At 56.0% G+C, this 14474-nt stretch overlaps 1 protein-coding gene across 4 annotated transcripts in view; it reads left to right on the top strand.

Moving 5' to 3' along the window:
* The first annotated feature begins 8365 nt into the window (after positions 1-8365).
* Positions 8366-14474, top strand: part of Yap1 (Yes1 associated transcriptional regulator) — a 51842-nt gene continuing 45733 nt past the window's right edge. For all 4 annotated transcript variants that reach the window (XM_048344047.1, XM_048344045.1, XM_048344046.1 and 1 more), the window contains exons 1-2: positions 8366-8683; positions 10800-11050. In XM_048344047.1, coding sequence (XP_048200004.1) covers positions 8366-8683; positions 10800-11050 — 569 coding nt within the window. The remainder of the gene's footprint in view (positions 8684-10799; positions 11051-14474) is intronic.

Genomic DNA, 14474 nt, shown 5'->3' with positions numbered 1-14474 from the left:
AAGTTTGTTGTAGGGTTTTTTGTTTGTTTGTTTATGCTATAAGTCACCTAGTCTCCTAGAGCTAGAGGACCCTCTGATCAAGCAGTAATCCATTCTTCCATTCATTCAAGACCAGGTCTTGCTAGGTAGCCCAAGCTGGCTCTGAACTCTGTCCTTCTGTCTCCTGCTGAAGCTACAGCTATGTGCTACCACACCCAGCCCACGGATTCCTTTTGAATGCTAAGTCTATGCCAGGCAGCGATCAGTTTACTCTGAGAAAACATGCACTTTCATTGATAGGCACTGTTGCATGAGTTCAGAGAGTGGTGGGCTGGGAATATGGCCCAGTGGTAGAGTGCTCGCCTCGCATACATGAAGCCCTGGGTTCAATTCCTCAGCACCACATATATATAGAAAAGGCCAGAAGTGGCGCTGTGGCTCAAGTGGCAGAGTGCTAGCCTTGAGCACAAAGAAGCCAGGGACAGTGCTCAGGCCCTGAGTTCAAGCCTCAGGACTGGCAAAAAATAAAAGGGGGGGGGGGGTTGTGAACTAAGCCTGAGAAAGAAGGGCTTACCTGGCTCACCTGGAAGCCACCAAAGAGAAGAGCAACTGAAAGCAATCTGATAAGGATGCAGGAGAGCAGCCCGGGATGAAAGCCCAGAGGCAGACAGAAACTGATTCTGGGGAACCATCCCTGCTTTCTGTCAGCAGTGAAAGGCAGAGAAACTGCACCTTTCAGGAAAGATTACTTTATTGTTTGGGGAGGGACATTTTAATGACCCATCTGTGATTATGTAAATTAGCTAAGTGGGGACGCCTACTGGGAAAACCTTAAAGAGTTTGGGCTGGACTATCAGATTGCCTGGATTCTTAATTCTGCCATTACTTGTGTGACCTTGAGCCAATTAACCTCTCTGTACCTTAGTTTCTTTTCATAGGAAATGAAGCAACTAGTCATACTCCCTCATGGAGCGTTTTGGTGACCAAATTCATGCATATATTGGGTTTATGGTGGTCCCAGCCACATAGACTTTGGCTGTATTAATTCTGTACTGAGGAAATGTGGAAAAAAAAAAAAAGGAGGGTGAACTGTTGCACAATGGTGTAAAGGGTGAATATGTAGAAGTCTTCCTTGGGTTTCGTGGCTTGTTCCTTGATTGTATGGAGAGTAAGCGGTGGGAAATCAGTTGTTCTCTCTCTGGCCCCAAAGGGAGACGGCCTCAGCTCAGACCCTGGGTGTTTTTGCTGGATTTTTCTTTGTTGTGTTCCTGTCGTGGCTGATAGCTGTGATTAGTTGCTAAACTAGTTCTGGATTGTCTCCTGTCTGCCTGTCTCGAGATCAGGACCTATGTCTGTCTCGCTCGCCCTCACGACCCCAGTGCCTGGCACTTGACTGCCACTAGGCACTCGTTTCCATTTTCTGGCACGCAGGGATAGACAGGGATGAGCTGGCCTTGAAGAAAGGGAGGGCGCGGCTGGCCCCGAGTCCTGGCGTCCGCGTGGCGCCCTCTCTCTGGCGGGCTGCACTCTGGCCCGCTTCAGAGCACGATGCCCACAGGAAGTGCTCCTAGTGTCCCGGATCCTGTTAGGTTTAGTGAGCGCCTGCGGTCCGCACGCAGGGGCAGAGGCGACCAGAGGAGTCCTGGAGCATCACCGCCCCGGAGACCCACAGGGCAGCCCAGAGGGCAGCTGGAAGAGCAGCTCTGTCAGCCGAGAGTGGAGCCGTGGCTGGATCGGGACAGCTGACCAGAAGACGGCAGACACAAGTGTCATGTGAATGGTGTTCTGCAACTTGAGAACATGCTTCAGAGATTCCAGATGCTACCGAAGGAGAAAGGGCTCACCGAATTGTGGTTTGGACATTGAAAAGAGACGTAGGCTAAAAGCTGGAAAATCCAGGTCATTTGGGTCTCCTAAGCCAAAATCGCAAGGAAGACACAAGCAGCCCTCAGTAGTAACTGAGATAAAGACTCGCTCAGGTGATTGGCACAGAGGTAACCCATGACTTGAGGTGTGCTGACTAAGGACTGGGGTGCAAGGCTAAGAAACTTAAGCCAATGGGCACCAGTGGTTCATCCCTGGAATCCTACAAGACTCTCTCTCCAGTTAACTAGCAAAAAACAGGGCTGGAGGTGTAGCGCAGGTGGTAGAGCACCAGCTGAACAGGCAAGCTGCATAAGGGCATAAGGCTCTTGCGTTCAAGCCCCTGTGTGACCACACAGAAAATCACATCGTGTAAGTGGGTGATGGATAGCAGTCACCGCATATGTGAACAAAGTCCAGAGATCACATACTCACTGTCCCCCCTCGGCCCCCTCTCCTGTGGTCTCCTTCCTCTGGTGCTTCCCCAGCCATGCACGCCTGTTACGATGATGATGATGATGATGATGATGACCAAGTTATAGCTCAGTGGTAGAGTGCCTGCTAGGAACAAGCCCCTGGGTTAGTGCCTCAGAACTGGGGGTGGGGGACCCAGAACCACTGTCGGATAATGGCCTCGGGACCCAGAGTCACAGCGCATGCCCGGTAGTCATCTCCCTCAAGCCTCTCCCCAGCTCCATCTGTGGGGTCATGTCATCAGTCATCTGTACTGTGTATTTAATCTTCTTCACTTTGTGAGGAGTGGGTAGCTTTTAGGTAGGACTATGCAGCTGGGAATTCCTCTACAGAACTTGAGTGCTCCTTCATTTCTGATTGGGTTGCACACGTAGAAACTATGCTAAGTGATAAGTGTACTGATAAATCCAGTGTACTGAATGCCATTGTCTAGCAATACAGCACACGGGTGTGCGTGCTGTTCCGGGGACCAGGGGCTGGGGCTCCTCCTGGGGCCTGGGATCCAAAAGAGCATCTTTCAGACTGCATACTGCTATCCCTGCTAGAAAGGACCAAAGTTCAAAATGGTGAGGGCTGTTGTTGGTTTTTTCTTGGTCTAATTTATCTCCCTTTCGTGCTCAGAAGGTCAGAAGGGCACTCTATGGACAGTTGACTGGAGGCTCAGCTCGCTCAGAGAGCACGGCTTCCAACCAGGGTGCTGTGCATTTCTTGCTCACAGTGGTTTCCTGCTTGGGGAGTCCATTTCCCACTTAATGACCAGCACCTACTGTAGGAAAACGTGCAACAGTCATCCAGACTATGACCAGGATGTTTTGTACTTGAGAAGTCAGAGCATGAAGTGGAATGAAAGAGTAAGTGATGTCACCAGTTTACAAATACACACAAAATACCTTCTACACATAAACATGAAACAGTGCTCCTGAGTTCAACAGCCATCCTCTCAGGTCAGCCAGAAGTTTTCTCAGCAAGATTTTCCTTAATAGTTTCACTTACAGGCAATGATTCCAATCAGATGTGTCTGGGCTCTCCTTAATGTGCATGAGGCTTTTAGGAGAATATATTCAAGCTCAATTGTGGGGGGGGGGGGAGAGGAGGGAGCGAGGAAGACAGGGAGGGAGGGAAAGAGAGAGATGGGACTTGAACTCAGAGCCTGGGTGCTGTCCCTGAGCTCTTCAGCTCAAGTCTAGCCTACCACTTTGAGCCACAGCGCCACTTTGGGTTTTCTGGTGGTTAAATGGAGATAAGAGTCTCATGGAATTTCCTGTGGGGGCTTGGCTTTGAACCATGATCCTTAGATCACAGCCTCCTAAGTAGCTAGGACTACAGTCATGAGCCACTAGTGCGCTAATCTTACTTAAAAAAAATTCTCATTATTATTGTGAAATAGTGCTATAACCATCGGCACTGAAGCTGGATACACAATCAGCACTCTGTCAGTGTTTTTATAAGTGTTTTATCTTAATTTGATCCATTCAACATATGTACTAGCAAATGGTGGGGGGGGGGGGGCAGAAACAAGGGAAGAAGCAAAAGTTCTGAAACTGTTGAAGCCGTGTGTGGACAGATGGTGAGATAGGAGAAGAAAAGGAGCGGCCTCCAGTTTCAGCAGAAAGAAAGGCAGAGGGCCAGAAGTGGTCACTTCCCTAGGACAGAGAAACTCAAGAGTGCTCAGTGATCAATGGAAGAGGATCAGCAGTCATCGCCAGTGTGGCTACAGCTACACTGGGCGCCTCAAGACCCAGCCATGGCCGCAAGGGGAGTTTCTCCCTTTCTCCTATGCTCTGCTTTAAAACAGTGGCATCCAGTAGGTGTTGTCTAAAGAGCACAGCACTGATCACATCTGCAGAAGCAGCAGTGGGGATGCTCCACAGGCTAAAGGCTAGCCTGGGTTTCATAGCCAGCCCTGCCAAAAAAGATGGAAGGAAGGGAGGGAGAGAAGGAGGAAGGGAGACAGGCAGGCAGACAGGCACATGTAGGTGAGTAGCAAGAGATAGGTTGAAAAGAGAAGCAAGGACCAAAAGGGTTCATGGTTTGTGCCAGGGGTAGGCTTTGTCTTGAATAGTGGACTTGGATGTTGGAAAGATCATTTTTTTTTTCTTTGCCAGTCCTGGGCTTGGACTCAGGGCCTGAGCACTGTCCCTGGCTTCTCTTTGCTCAAGGCTAGCACTCTGCCACCTGAGCCACAGCGCCACCTCTGGCTGTTTTCTGTATATGTGGTGCTGGGGAATTGAACCCAGGGCTTCGTGTATAAGAGGCGAGCGCTCTTGCCACTAGGCCATATTCCCAGCCCGGAAAGATCATCCTGATGTCCATTCAGAGTAGAAGTCCGAGAGAGCCAGGTAAACTAGAAGGGGGCCTGTGAAGCGAGGTGGGAAGTGGACTTGGGGGGCAGAGTGCCAGCGATCTGGGGGAAACCTCGCACTCAGGAACTGGCTGGCTGTGCCTGGTGGGGGGCTGCAGGTGACTCGGAACACGCGTGTGCCGGCTGAGCAAGCGCGAGGCTGGGATGTCATGCCTCAGATGGTGGGTCGGAAGGATGTGGCTTGGGAAGGGGGGGCTGGCGTTGGTGGGAGGGAGGCGCCAATCAGCTCCAGGTGTGTGCAGTTGAAGAGGCGAGCGAACAAAAAGGAGGGAAGGGGTAAAGAGCAGGCGCCCGCCCGCTTTCCTGCCGCACACGCGTGTGCACGTAGACAGGGATGGCTCCGTGGGCTCCGGGGAGGACGTTCCAGGCTTCCAGAAGCGCATGGCGGCCCTTGCATTCTGAGCGGATGGAGAAGATCAGGCAGGGGCCGTGTGCTGCGAATGTGGAGGATGCTACCCACTCCCCTGCGGCAGTCCCTCTGCGTGTCCCCCTGGAGCCTGGGGGAGGGGTGGCCATGTCTCCTCTGCTCCCAGGATGCCAAGAGACGGTCACCAATCCAGACTCTGCTCCAAAAGTTTATACTTAGCAGATTAATATTTTCAACACCTAATAATAACAATGCACAATAATTGTACTGCTCACCCGATAATTATAGAAGTTGCTTCACGGGCTCAGCCGTGGAGTGTCATCTGGTGCCGGGGCAGAGTGCGCGGTGCTCCAGGGAGCCGCTGATCGCGCGGAGGAGCAGGCTGGGCGACTGTGGAATCAGCGCGGTAAAACCACGCGGGGGCAAAGCAGCGGAGGGCACAGGCGACTGAGGGGCGTGTGAGCAGGGAGTGGTGACTGCTAAGCCGAAGTACTGCAGTGGTAACAAAATGCCACAGACTGGCGAATCTGTCCGTGTGGGGGGGGGTGACTTCCTCCAACAGCTGGGGAGGCTGGGGAGTCGGGGTTCAGCCAGGGTGGGGCCCTGTGAGGACCGTGTGCCCTTGCTCCCCTGGGGGCGCCTGGTGGCTGCGCCTCTGGAGAGGAAGGCAGTGTCTTCCCGTGGCAGAAGGACAGAAGGGACAGGAGGACGTGCCTTCGTCCTACTCTGGAGGGAGAAGGCCTCAGGACCCAGTCGCCTCCAGGACTGACGGAGGGACACACACATTCAAACCACAGCAGAATGAAGAGGAGTCACGAGGGGTTAATGAAGAGTGAGGTGGACTCGCGAGGCTGGTGGGAGAATGGCTTACCACCACCTGTCATTTCCCGACTGCAGTCTCCGTGGCCGAGGGCAGGGCACAGACACAGGAGCGGTGGCTGAGTGGGTGGTCAAGGTGGGTGGTTGACTAGGTAGACATGGACAGTGGTCCAGGAGTGTGTGTGTGTGCGCGTGCGTGCGTGTGCATGCACGCAGGGCAGGTCTTTGCAAGAGGTTGCTGCCTGCCCATTTCAAAGTGCCTCAAACTGAGAATTAGTGCAGAAAAGGTCTGGGGAAGCAGCAGGACCCAGGATTAAACGCGTCCTCATTCCCAGCTAGCTTGAGATTGAAATGGGGTAGACAATGGGTACTAAGTTACGAAATCCTGGTGGCTGATACTGCATCTAACAGAACACACAATCACTCCAGAAAGCCTCTCAGGCTACTTATCAAGGTAATTTTGTCCTTGATTTAATGGCTGGTGAAACAAGTGAACAAAGCAACCCCTAGCCCTTTAATGACAATGTTCACCGTAGTAAACGCAGAAGTTAAGGGACAGCTTCCATTACAACCCCAGGGGTCCAACCGCTTCCTTTCTTAATGTTTTCTTTCAGTTGGTTTTAATGCCTGGTTTGGGCCCAAAGGTTTTGTTTGTGGATTGATTACTGGATTTGCAGGGAAATGCTACCAGGGGTCCAGAGGCTGTCCTGAGAAGGGCCGCCCTAAGAATGTGTTGTTGCCCCTTGTGAAGTGACCTGTGATAGCTGAGGGCCACTAGCAACCCCCCATTGTCAAAAACTGCCCTCCATGCTTTCCATCCTTTGAGTCATTTAATGCCTCCATGGGAGTGGGGGTGGGGTGGGGTGGCTGCCCCGACTTCAGTCCAGGAGCAGAGAATAAGTAACTTGTCCGAGCTACTTGCGGCTAGTAAATGGTGGAACTGGAGTCAGCGGGGAAACTCAGTAACTCAAGTTCAATGCACTTGATGTTGGAGGGCTAGGAAGGAGTCCAGGCAGTCGTGGGGCTCACTTCCTCGGCTTTCTTGAGCCGGGGAGTGGGGGTCCAGAGCAGTTCATCAGAACCTGGCGGGTGTGACGCCTGCCCGCCCGCCCAGCCCAGCCCAGCAACCCCAAGCGCCAGAGCTCAGCACTCGGCGGGCATGTCCAGGCTGGAGGAGGAGATTATCTTTTTGCTCAGGGGCCCTTTCTTTTGCTTAATCCTATTTATAGCTTTTTCACATAGCAATGCCGAAGAAAATCATTAAAATAAGAAGCTAGATTTCTTTAGCAAGAGCTAGTGGGTTTCAAACTCCGAGCCGGCCTGTAATTGCAGCACTCTTGAGACAGAAGGAGGAACACGGTGAGTTCCAGGCCAGCCTGGGGTACACAGACGTTCCAGGTTAGCCTGAGCTACGCAGAAAGCTTCTGGAAAACAAAACAAGCACAAAAAACAGATCCCCCCCCCCAAAAAAAAGAAAGCAACCCCAGCGAGTTGGTTGAATGGACAAACTACAGTAAAACACCCCAAGAACGCGGCTGTTGTTAAAAAGGAAGGCTTCGTGGAAGGAAGGAAGGGTGTGCTGGGCGTCATGGGAAGGGCAGAGCGCTCGCGGCCCGGGCTAAGCGCTTCACTCGGGAATCTCGGTTATTGGCGTTGGTTTCCAGCGACTATGTTGCAAGTTTCGGCGCTTCACTTGAGGAAAGGATACAGTGTGTCCGTCCCGGGCCCGGCCCGCACGCGCCCGCAGGTGTGGGCGAGTGGCCCTTCGCGGAGATCGGGGCCAGCGGGCGGGCGCCCTCCTCTCCGGCGCCCCCGGGCGGCCCGGCCTCTCCCCCGGGTTTCGGGGCGCCCGAGCCCGGGCCGGCGGTGGAACGGAGCGCGGCCCGGCCCGCTCGGCGCCCCCGGGGTGCCCCTGGGTCCCCCGGGTCCCCGCCGCCCCGGCCCGGCCCGGCCCGGGGGCGGGGCGAGGCGGTCACGTGCCGCCCGGGTGCGCAGGAATGCGGCAACTCCGGGGAAAGTTTCCCCGGGCGCCGGCCGCGGATCCGGGGCGGGCGGGCGCGCGCAGGGAGGAAGCGCGGCGAGGGGCGGAGCCGGCCGCGCGGGCGGGCGCGTCTCAACTTTAGTTTTGGCGTCCGGAGCGAGTTTCTGTCTCAGTCGGGCGCAGCCGCCGCCGGGGCGAAGAAAGGGAGGAAGGAAGGCGCGAGCGGGGAGGGGAGGCCGCAGGGGGAGGGGAGGCCGCGGAGCGGGGGCCGGCGCGGGGCCTCCGTCGGGGAGGGCGCGGGGCCGCTCCAACTTTCCAGGCGCCGCCGCGGGGATGCGGGGTCGCGGCGCGGCGCCCCGGGCCTGACCGAGAGCCAGGCCGGAGCCCGGAGCCCGGAGCCCGCCCAGCGCCCGCCGCCCGCCGCCCGGAGCCCTCGCCTCCCGCGGCCCCCGCGCCGACCTCGGCGTCCGGGCGGAGCCCTCGCGCCCGGCCAGGGCCGCGCGTCCCGGGAGCCGGAGCCATGGACCCCGGGCAGCAGCCGCCGCCCGCGCCGGCCCCGCCGGGCCCCGGGCAGCCGCCCGCGCAGAGCCCCCCGGGCCCCGGGCAGGGCCCGCCGTCCGCGCCCGGGCCGCCCGCGCCCCTCGCGGCGCCGCAGGCCCCGCCCGCGGGCCACCAGGTGGTGCACGTCCGGGGGGACTCGGAGACCGACCTGGAGGCGCTCTTCAACGCCGTCATCAACCCCAAGACGGCCAACGTGCCCCCGACGGTGCCCATGCGGCTCCGCAAGCTGCCCGACTCCTTCTTCAAGCCGCCCGAGCCCAAGGCGCACTCCCGCCAGGTAACGCGCGCGGCCCGGGCCGAGAGGGGCGCCTCCGCGGGCCGTCGGTGCGGCCGCGGCCCGGGCCCCCGCCGCCTCCTTCCTTTCTTCCCGGCGCTCCCGGGAGGTTGGCGGGAGCGCAGGAAGGAAGGGGGTGGGGAGGCCGGGCCGGCGGCGGGGGCTCGGCGGGCGCGCGCCCCGCACCGCGGCCCCGCGGGAGGGGGAGGGGAGGGCGGGCGGGCGGGGCGCCGGTGGCGGGGAGCCCTGGGCCCCCGGCCTCCTCCGGGGGGCCCCTCGGCCCACTCGGGCCTCCTCGGGAGCCGGATAATTGTTCTCTTGTTCCCGAGCTGGCGGGGGGGGGGGGGCGCCGTCCGCCTCGCCGGCTCCCCGCCCCCCGGGGGCGCTGCTTCTCCCCGCCCGCACTTTCCTGGAAGTCGGTGGAGGATTTGTGCCTGGCCCGGGGCCGCGGGCGCCCTCGGGGCTCCCGTGCCGCCTCCCCGCGGAGGGAGGGCCGGGGTGGACGGCGGCGCGCGCGCGGCTCGGCCGGGGCCGGGAGCTCACGTGGGGCGGCGGCCCCCGCTCGCGGCCCCGGGGCGGACGTGGCCGCGCCGACCGGCCGGCCCGCGCCGCCTTCCCCGGCCCTGCGCCCCCGGAGCCCGCGCCGCGCTCCCCCGGCCCCGGAGCTGCGCCCCCAAGTTAATCGGTTTTCCAAATACTGGTGTGGAGTTGGCCCGCTCGCTCGGTAACTCGAGCGCCGAGGTCCCGCCCCCTCGCCCCTCCTCCCGCCTCCCCTCGCCCTCCCCTCCCCCCCTCGCCCGCCCCCTCCCCTCCTCCCCTCCCCCTGCCCCTCCTCCCCCTCCTCCTCGCGGACCTCCGCCGAGCTCTCCGGCTCCCCCGGTGGCGAGGGCTCGGGGTCGGGGTCGGTCGGCGGGGCCCGGGGGCCGGGCCGGGCGTGTGGAGGGGGCCGGGCCGGGGTCCTCCGCCTCCTCCCGGCCGGGCGCACGGAGGGGGGGGGGGAGGGCGTGGAGGCCGCGGGGCCGCAGACCCAGCCCCCGCGGTGTGGCGTCTGCGAGCCGGGAGGACGGCGGCGGCGGCCGGGCTGCTGGTGGAGGAGCCCTCGGACGGGCTCGCCGGGCCGTGCGCGGGGCGCGGGGCGCGGGGCGCTCGGCCTTTACGGGCGCTCGCCTCCCCAAAGGGCGCCGTTGTTTCTGCCAACGATTCCCGGCCCCCCAGGAACCCGGCTGGAAAGTCGGAAATGTGTACGGCTTCTGCGAGGTGGCGGAAAGCGACCCAGCGCTTGCTTCTGCCCGCCTCGAAGTTTCTAGGCTGCCGACGAGCCGTTGGGGGGGGGGGGGTGGCGGCCGCACTGGGAGGGCGGTGCGGGGCCGCCGGGTCCTCGGTGCGGATCCCACCCCGACCGCGGACGGACCCCTGCGTCCGCGGCCTCTGCCCTCCGCTGGGGACGGGCTTGGGGAAGCGCCAGGGTGGCCCCTGGGACTCTGATCCCCGGGCTCCGGGCGCGGAGGGGACGGAGCTGTAACTCCGAGTTCCGAACGAGGCGAACGGAAAGGCGCCCGGCTCCCACCCGAGGCCCAGGCCACCCACCCCACGGCTCTTCAGAGCTTTGGTGCCCGGGACAGGTGCTATGCGCATTGGGGCGGTGGTGCTCGTTCACGGTGCCCGGGACAGGTGCCGTCTAGGCTTGACCTGGGTGAAACAAAACAAACGATTTAAAACCCTAGTGACTCCGGGCCGGTCTCCAGCGGAAGCGCCCGGAGGGCCCCGGCTGTTGGGGTGCTGGGGATAGAACCCCCCCACCCCCGTGGCACTCCCGTCTCTGCCTTGACCTTCCAGAAGCCCCCTTGTTGTGACCTGGTAGCTCCTCTTTCTTACTCGATGTCTCCCAAAGATGGAGGAGGCAAGTTTAGCACACAGGGATGCGTTTCCTCGGAAAGCCCACCCGTGAAATTAGAAAGGCGGTGCGCGTTCAGATGACGGGATTTCCCACCCCCAGCAGATCCTACGCGCCGTTGACCTGCTTGGGTGGCCGGGGCACTCGGAGGACGTTCGAGGGGAGTCTTGGGATGTTTTCGTGGGTGGTGGTAAACTTCCCTTTGCATCTTTCTGTTCCCACCAGGCCAGCACGGATGCGGGCTCTGCGGGGGCCCTGACCCCGCAGCACCTCCGGTCCCATTCCTCGCCCGCATCCCTGCAGCTGGGCGCGGTGTCTCCGGGGACCCTGACCCCGGCGGGCGGCGCCCCCGGGGCCGCGGCGCCGCCCGCCGCGCAGCACCTCCGGCAGCAGTCCTTCGAGATTCCCGACGACATGCCTCTGCCACCGGGCTGGGAGATGGCCAAGACGCCTTCCGGCCAGAGATACTTCTTGAAGTGAGTGAAGATAAGTGTGGGGAGCCGGTAGAACGGATTGGAAGACAGCCGTGTCAAGTGTGTGTGTGTGTAGTGTATAGATAGGTGGGTAGGTAGATATAGTATATCACCATACGTTTTATTCCAGTTCGGTATTCGAAGTAAAAAGCCTAAATACTTTCTTTGGTGGGAGTAACGTTTTGAAAACTTTGCTTGGTTCATAGTGGTTTTTTTTTCCCCCTTGTAGTCTTATGGCAGTGTAGAGTTTGTGTCAAACCTGTAAGTTGGCCCTAGTACAAGACAATATGACAAATTTCAGATTCCAAGAATTTGGCATGATTATATGAGATGCCTATGGTGTTTGTTTCTTTGCATGGCACTGCTAGGGATGGAACCCAGTGTCTTCTTGCTCATGGCTAAGCACAAAGTCTACCACTGAGCAACACAGCCCTGGTGTGTCTTTCTAAATAAACGTTTTATTAAAATCATAAAGTAAGTAGGACTTGGGCTAGGAATGGCTCCGTGGTAGAGGGCTTGCCTAGCATGCATGAAGCCCCGGGTTCGATTCCTCAGTACCACATACACAGAGAAAGTCAGCAATGGCTGTGGCTCAAGTGGTAGAGTGCTAGCCTTGAGCAAAAAGACGCTCTGGGACAGGGCCCAGGCCCTGAGTCCATGCCCCAGGACTGGCAAAAAAAGGAAAGAACTTTTGGAGAGCCACAGTCTGGCATGATTTATCAGCTTTTTTTCCTCCCAAATATGAAGAGTAATAATAATAAAAGTTTTTAGGTTTGATGCCTAGTCGGTTGATACCTATCTTTCAGTCTAGTGGGTCTTCAAAGCAGAATGCCTTCTAAGAGGAAAGAAAAAGTTCCTTTAGTGATTTTTTTTTTTAAAATCGGGGCTTTGTCTTTAATAAAATGGCAAAATTACACTGCAATAGTATGAAAGTAGAGTGGAATTAGCTGTAATTCTCTAAATAGAATTCTCTAAATAGAGTTCTATAGATATGGAATTTTATGCTCTAATTTTGAAATTATATAAAGACTTCCATTTCATCTGGCTCTTTTGAGTCAAATAGGTAGAGTTGTGCCTAAGACTTGTTACACATTGAAATTATTCTTAAATTCTCCTTTTGCCTATCTCTTCAAGATGAGATTACTGAGAAAATCCTGGTTTTGATTTAGATCTTTCTGGATGGTCTACTATGGAAACATCTAACATTTGTTAGGTCTGATAATACAATTAGCAGTGTTGTTTTGTTGTATGTCTTTTTAAAATTTTTCTGTTCTGTGAATCTCAATGTGTTTTGTATTGCCTGCCTTTCGGGGCGGGTCACTCACTCCTTAGTGATGTAAAATAGTTCTGTGACCTTGTTCTGGAAAAGAGTGGGGAGGAAGGTTTGATCTTAAACAGTTTCTGTGTTTTGTCTTGTTTGTTTTTTGCCTCTTTTCTGCAACGTTTTCTTTTTGAAAATTTGTTTTCTGGTGCCCAGCCTGGCGTCTATTTCAAAGGGTCAGGTTTCAACCAGAACCATAAAGGGCCAGAGGCTGGAAAGCACACACAAGTCTGGCAAACTCATCTGCATGAGCAAGATCATTTGTTCTGCAGACCTTGGTGATTGAAAGAGCAGCGGCGCTCTTCTGCGGGGAGGGGCGTCCTCCTGGGGAGAAGAGTGGAAACTCACCGGCTTGTTCTGGAGAAGAAAAGCTGCAACTCCTTTAAACCTCTCCCTGCTGGGTCACAGGCTTTGTGGGGAGATTTTTCAACAGCTTTGTCTCCTGGGTGCCCGGCGTCCTCTCCTGCGGCTGAGAGTGGACACAAGTTAAAGGGACACATTTTATACACTTAAAATCTTTTTTGTATCTTGTTGTAACTGCTTGTAGGTGACACTTCTGCTTACATTTCCATTATTTTGAATGAGCAGTTGTTTCATTGTCTGAACTGCAATCATTAGATACTTGTTTCTAAGTTTCCATTGGTTCTTCCAGAAGAAATGTTACTTTTGAAAGGCTAGACTCACAGACAGGTTTAATGAATGGTGTATACTTCTTCCCCCTCTCTTGGTCCACATCCATTGGGGGGGGGGGGCTGTAAAAGAAGGCAAAACCAGGCCCAACCTCAGGGGAGGGATGGTTGCAGGAGGTGGAGAAGGGCTTTACCTGGAAAGAAGTCTGTGGAGAGGACAGACTGACAATTGTTCCTTCGGTCAGGGGAAGTCGCTTTCATTCTGTTGATCCAACCTTTTCCATATCAGCTTTGTGGAAATAGAAGGCTTTTCCCTGAGGGGAGAATGTGGGTCACTAAGAGCAGGCCAGGTAAGTTGGTTAGCGGAGCCAGCCTGGGAGCATTGGATGCGGGAGATGGCTGCGTTGGGCTTACACAGTTCCATGCTGGGGGCTCCGGAGGAATGTGAACCAGTGCCCCGCGCCCTGCCTAAAGGGTCATTGCAGGCAGTCCTGTGTGCGCCAAACCGATGAGCGGAATGAATGAATATCTGTCCTCTGAGCCAAGTTGCTGTTGTTGGAGATCATTTAAAAAACGATTACGTTCATGGAACAAGGGAGCGCAATATGAGAATCCCCTGGTCAAAAGTTCTTGAAATTCTGGTCCTCGGCTTGAACTTGGCCTGGGCTCATTCCTTTTATTTAGCATTTTTTTGCTCGAGGCTGGCACTCTACCACCTAAGCCACAGCTGCACTTCCAGCTTTTGGTCACCTGCCCAGGCTGGTGACTCCTAGACCGCAGTCCTCGCATCTCAGCCTCCTGAGGAGTAGCTGGCTGCAGGTGTGACTCACTTTTTACAATTTAGTTTTCTTGGCAGTCAATACTTGCATTCTCTTGTTTGATTCTTGTTGCCAGCCAGATGTTGGAGGACTTAATAAACTAGTTACAGATTTGATACTCATTCCAACAGTGAAAAATGGATGTTATGGATAGGTATTTGCTGAAACTAACACAGCATATCATACAGAACTGATTATAGGTGGTCCAAACATGCAAGGAGATGTAATTTGAGAGAACAGTCAGAAAGGTCGACTTTGGAGATGACACGTATCCCTGGAACTGTACACGAATGAGTTTCTGAACTTGGTTGGCCCTCTAGTTTCAAGGCAGCATACTTACCGAAGGGCTGTAGCCAGCCATCATTGGTGGGTTTTCATTGTTGTTTGCTTTGCTGGTTAATTGGCAACAACAGTCTTAATAGACTTCATTGCCAGGCTGGCTTTGAACTGAGATCCTCAACTCTTAACCTCCTGAGTAATTAGAATTACGAGCGTAAACCATCACTGCTCCTAGAGCTAGCTATCTTTTTTTTTTTTTTTGATTTATGTGTTTTTAAAAATTAATTGTCAAAGTGATGTACAGAGGGGTTACAGTTTCACATGTAAGGCAATGAATACATTTCTATCAAACTTGTTACCTCATTTTTCTCCCACTTCCC

Source organism: Perognathus longimembris, chromosome 3 (assembly GCF_023159225.1).
Source record: "Perognathus longimembris pacificus isolate PPM17 chromosome 3, ASM2315922v1, whole genome shotgun sequence".
NCBI classification, from domain to species: Eukaryota; Metazoa; Chordata; class Mammalia; order Rodentia; family Heteromyidae; genus Perognathus; species Perognathus longimembris.
This window is presented reverse-complemented; position numbering and strand designations above follow the sequence as displayed.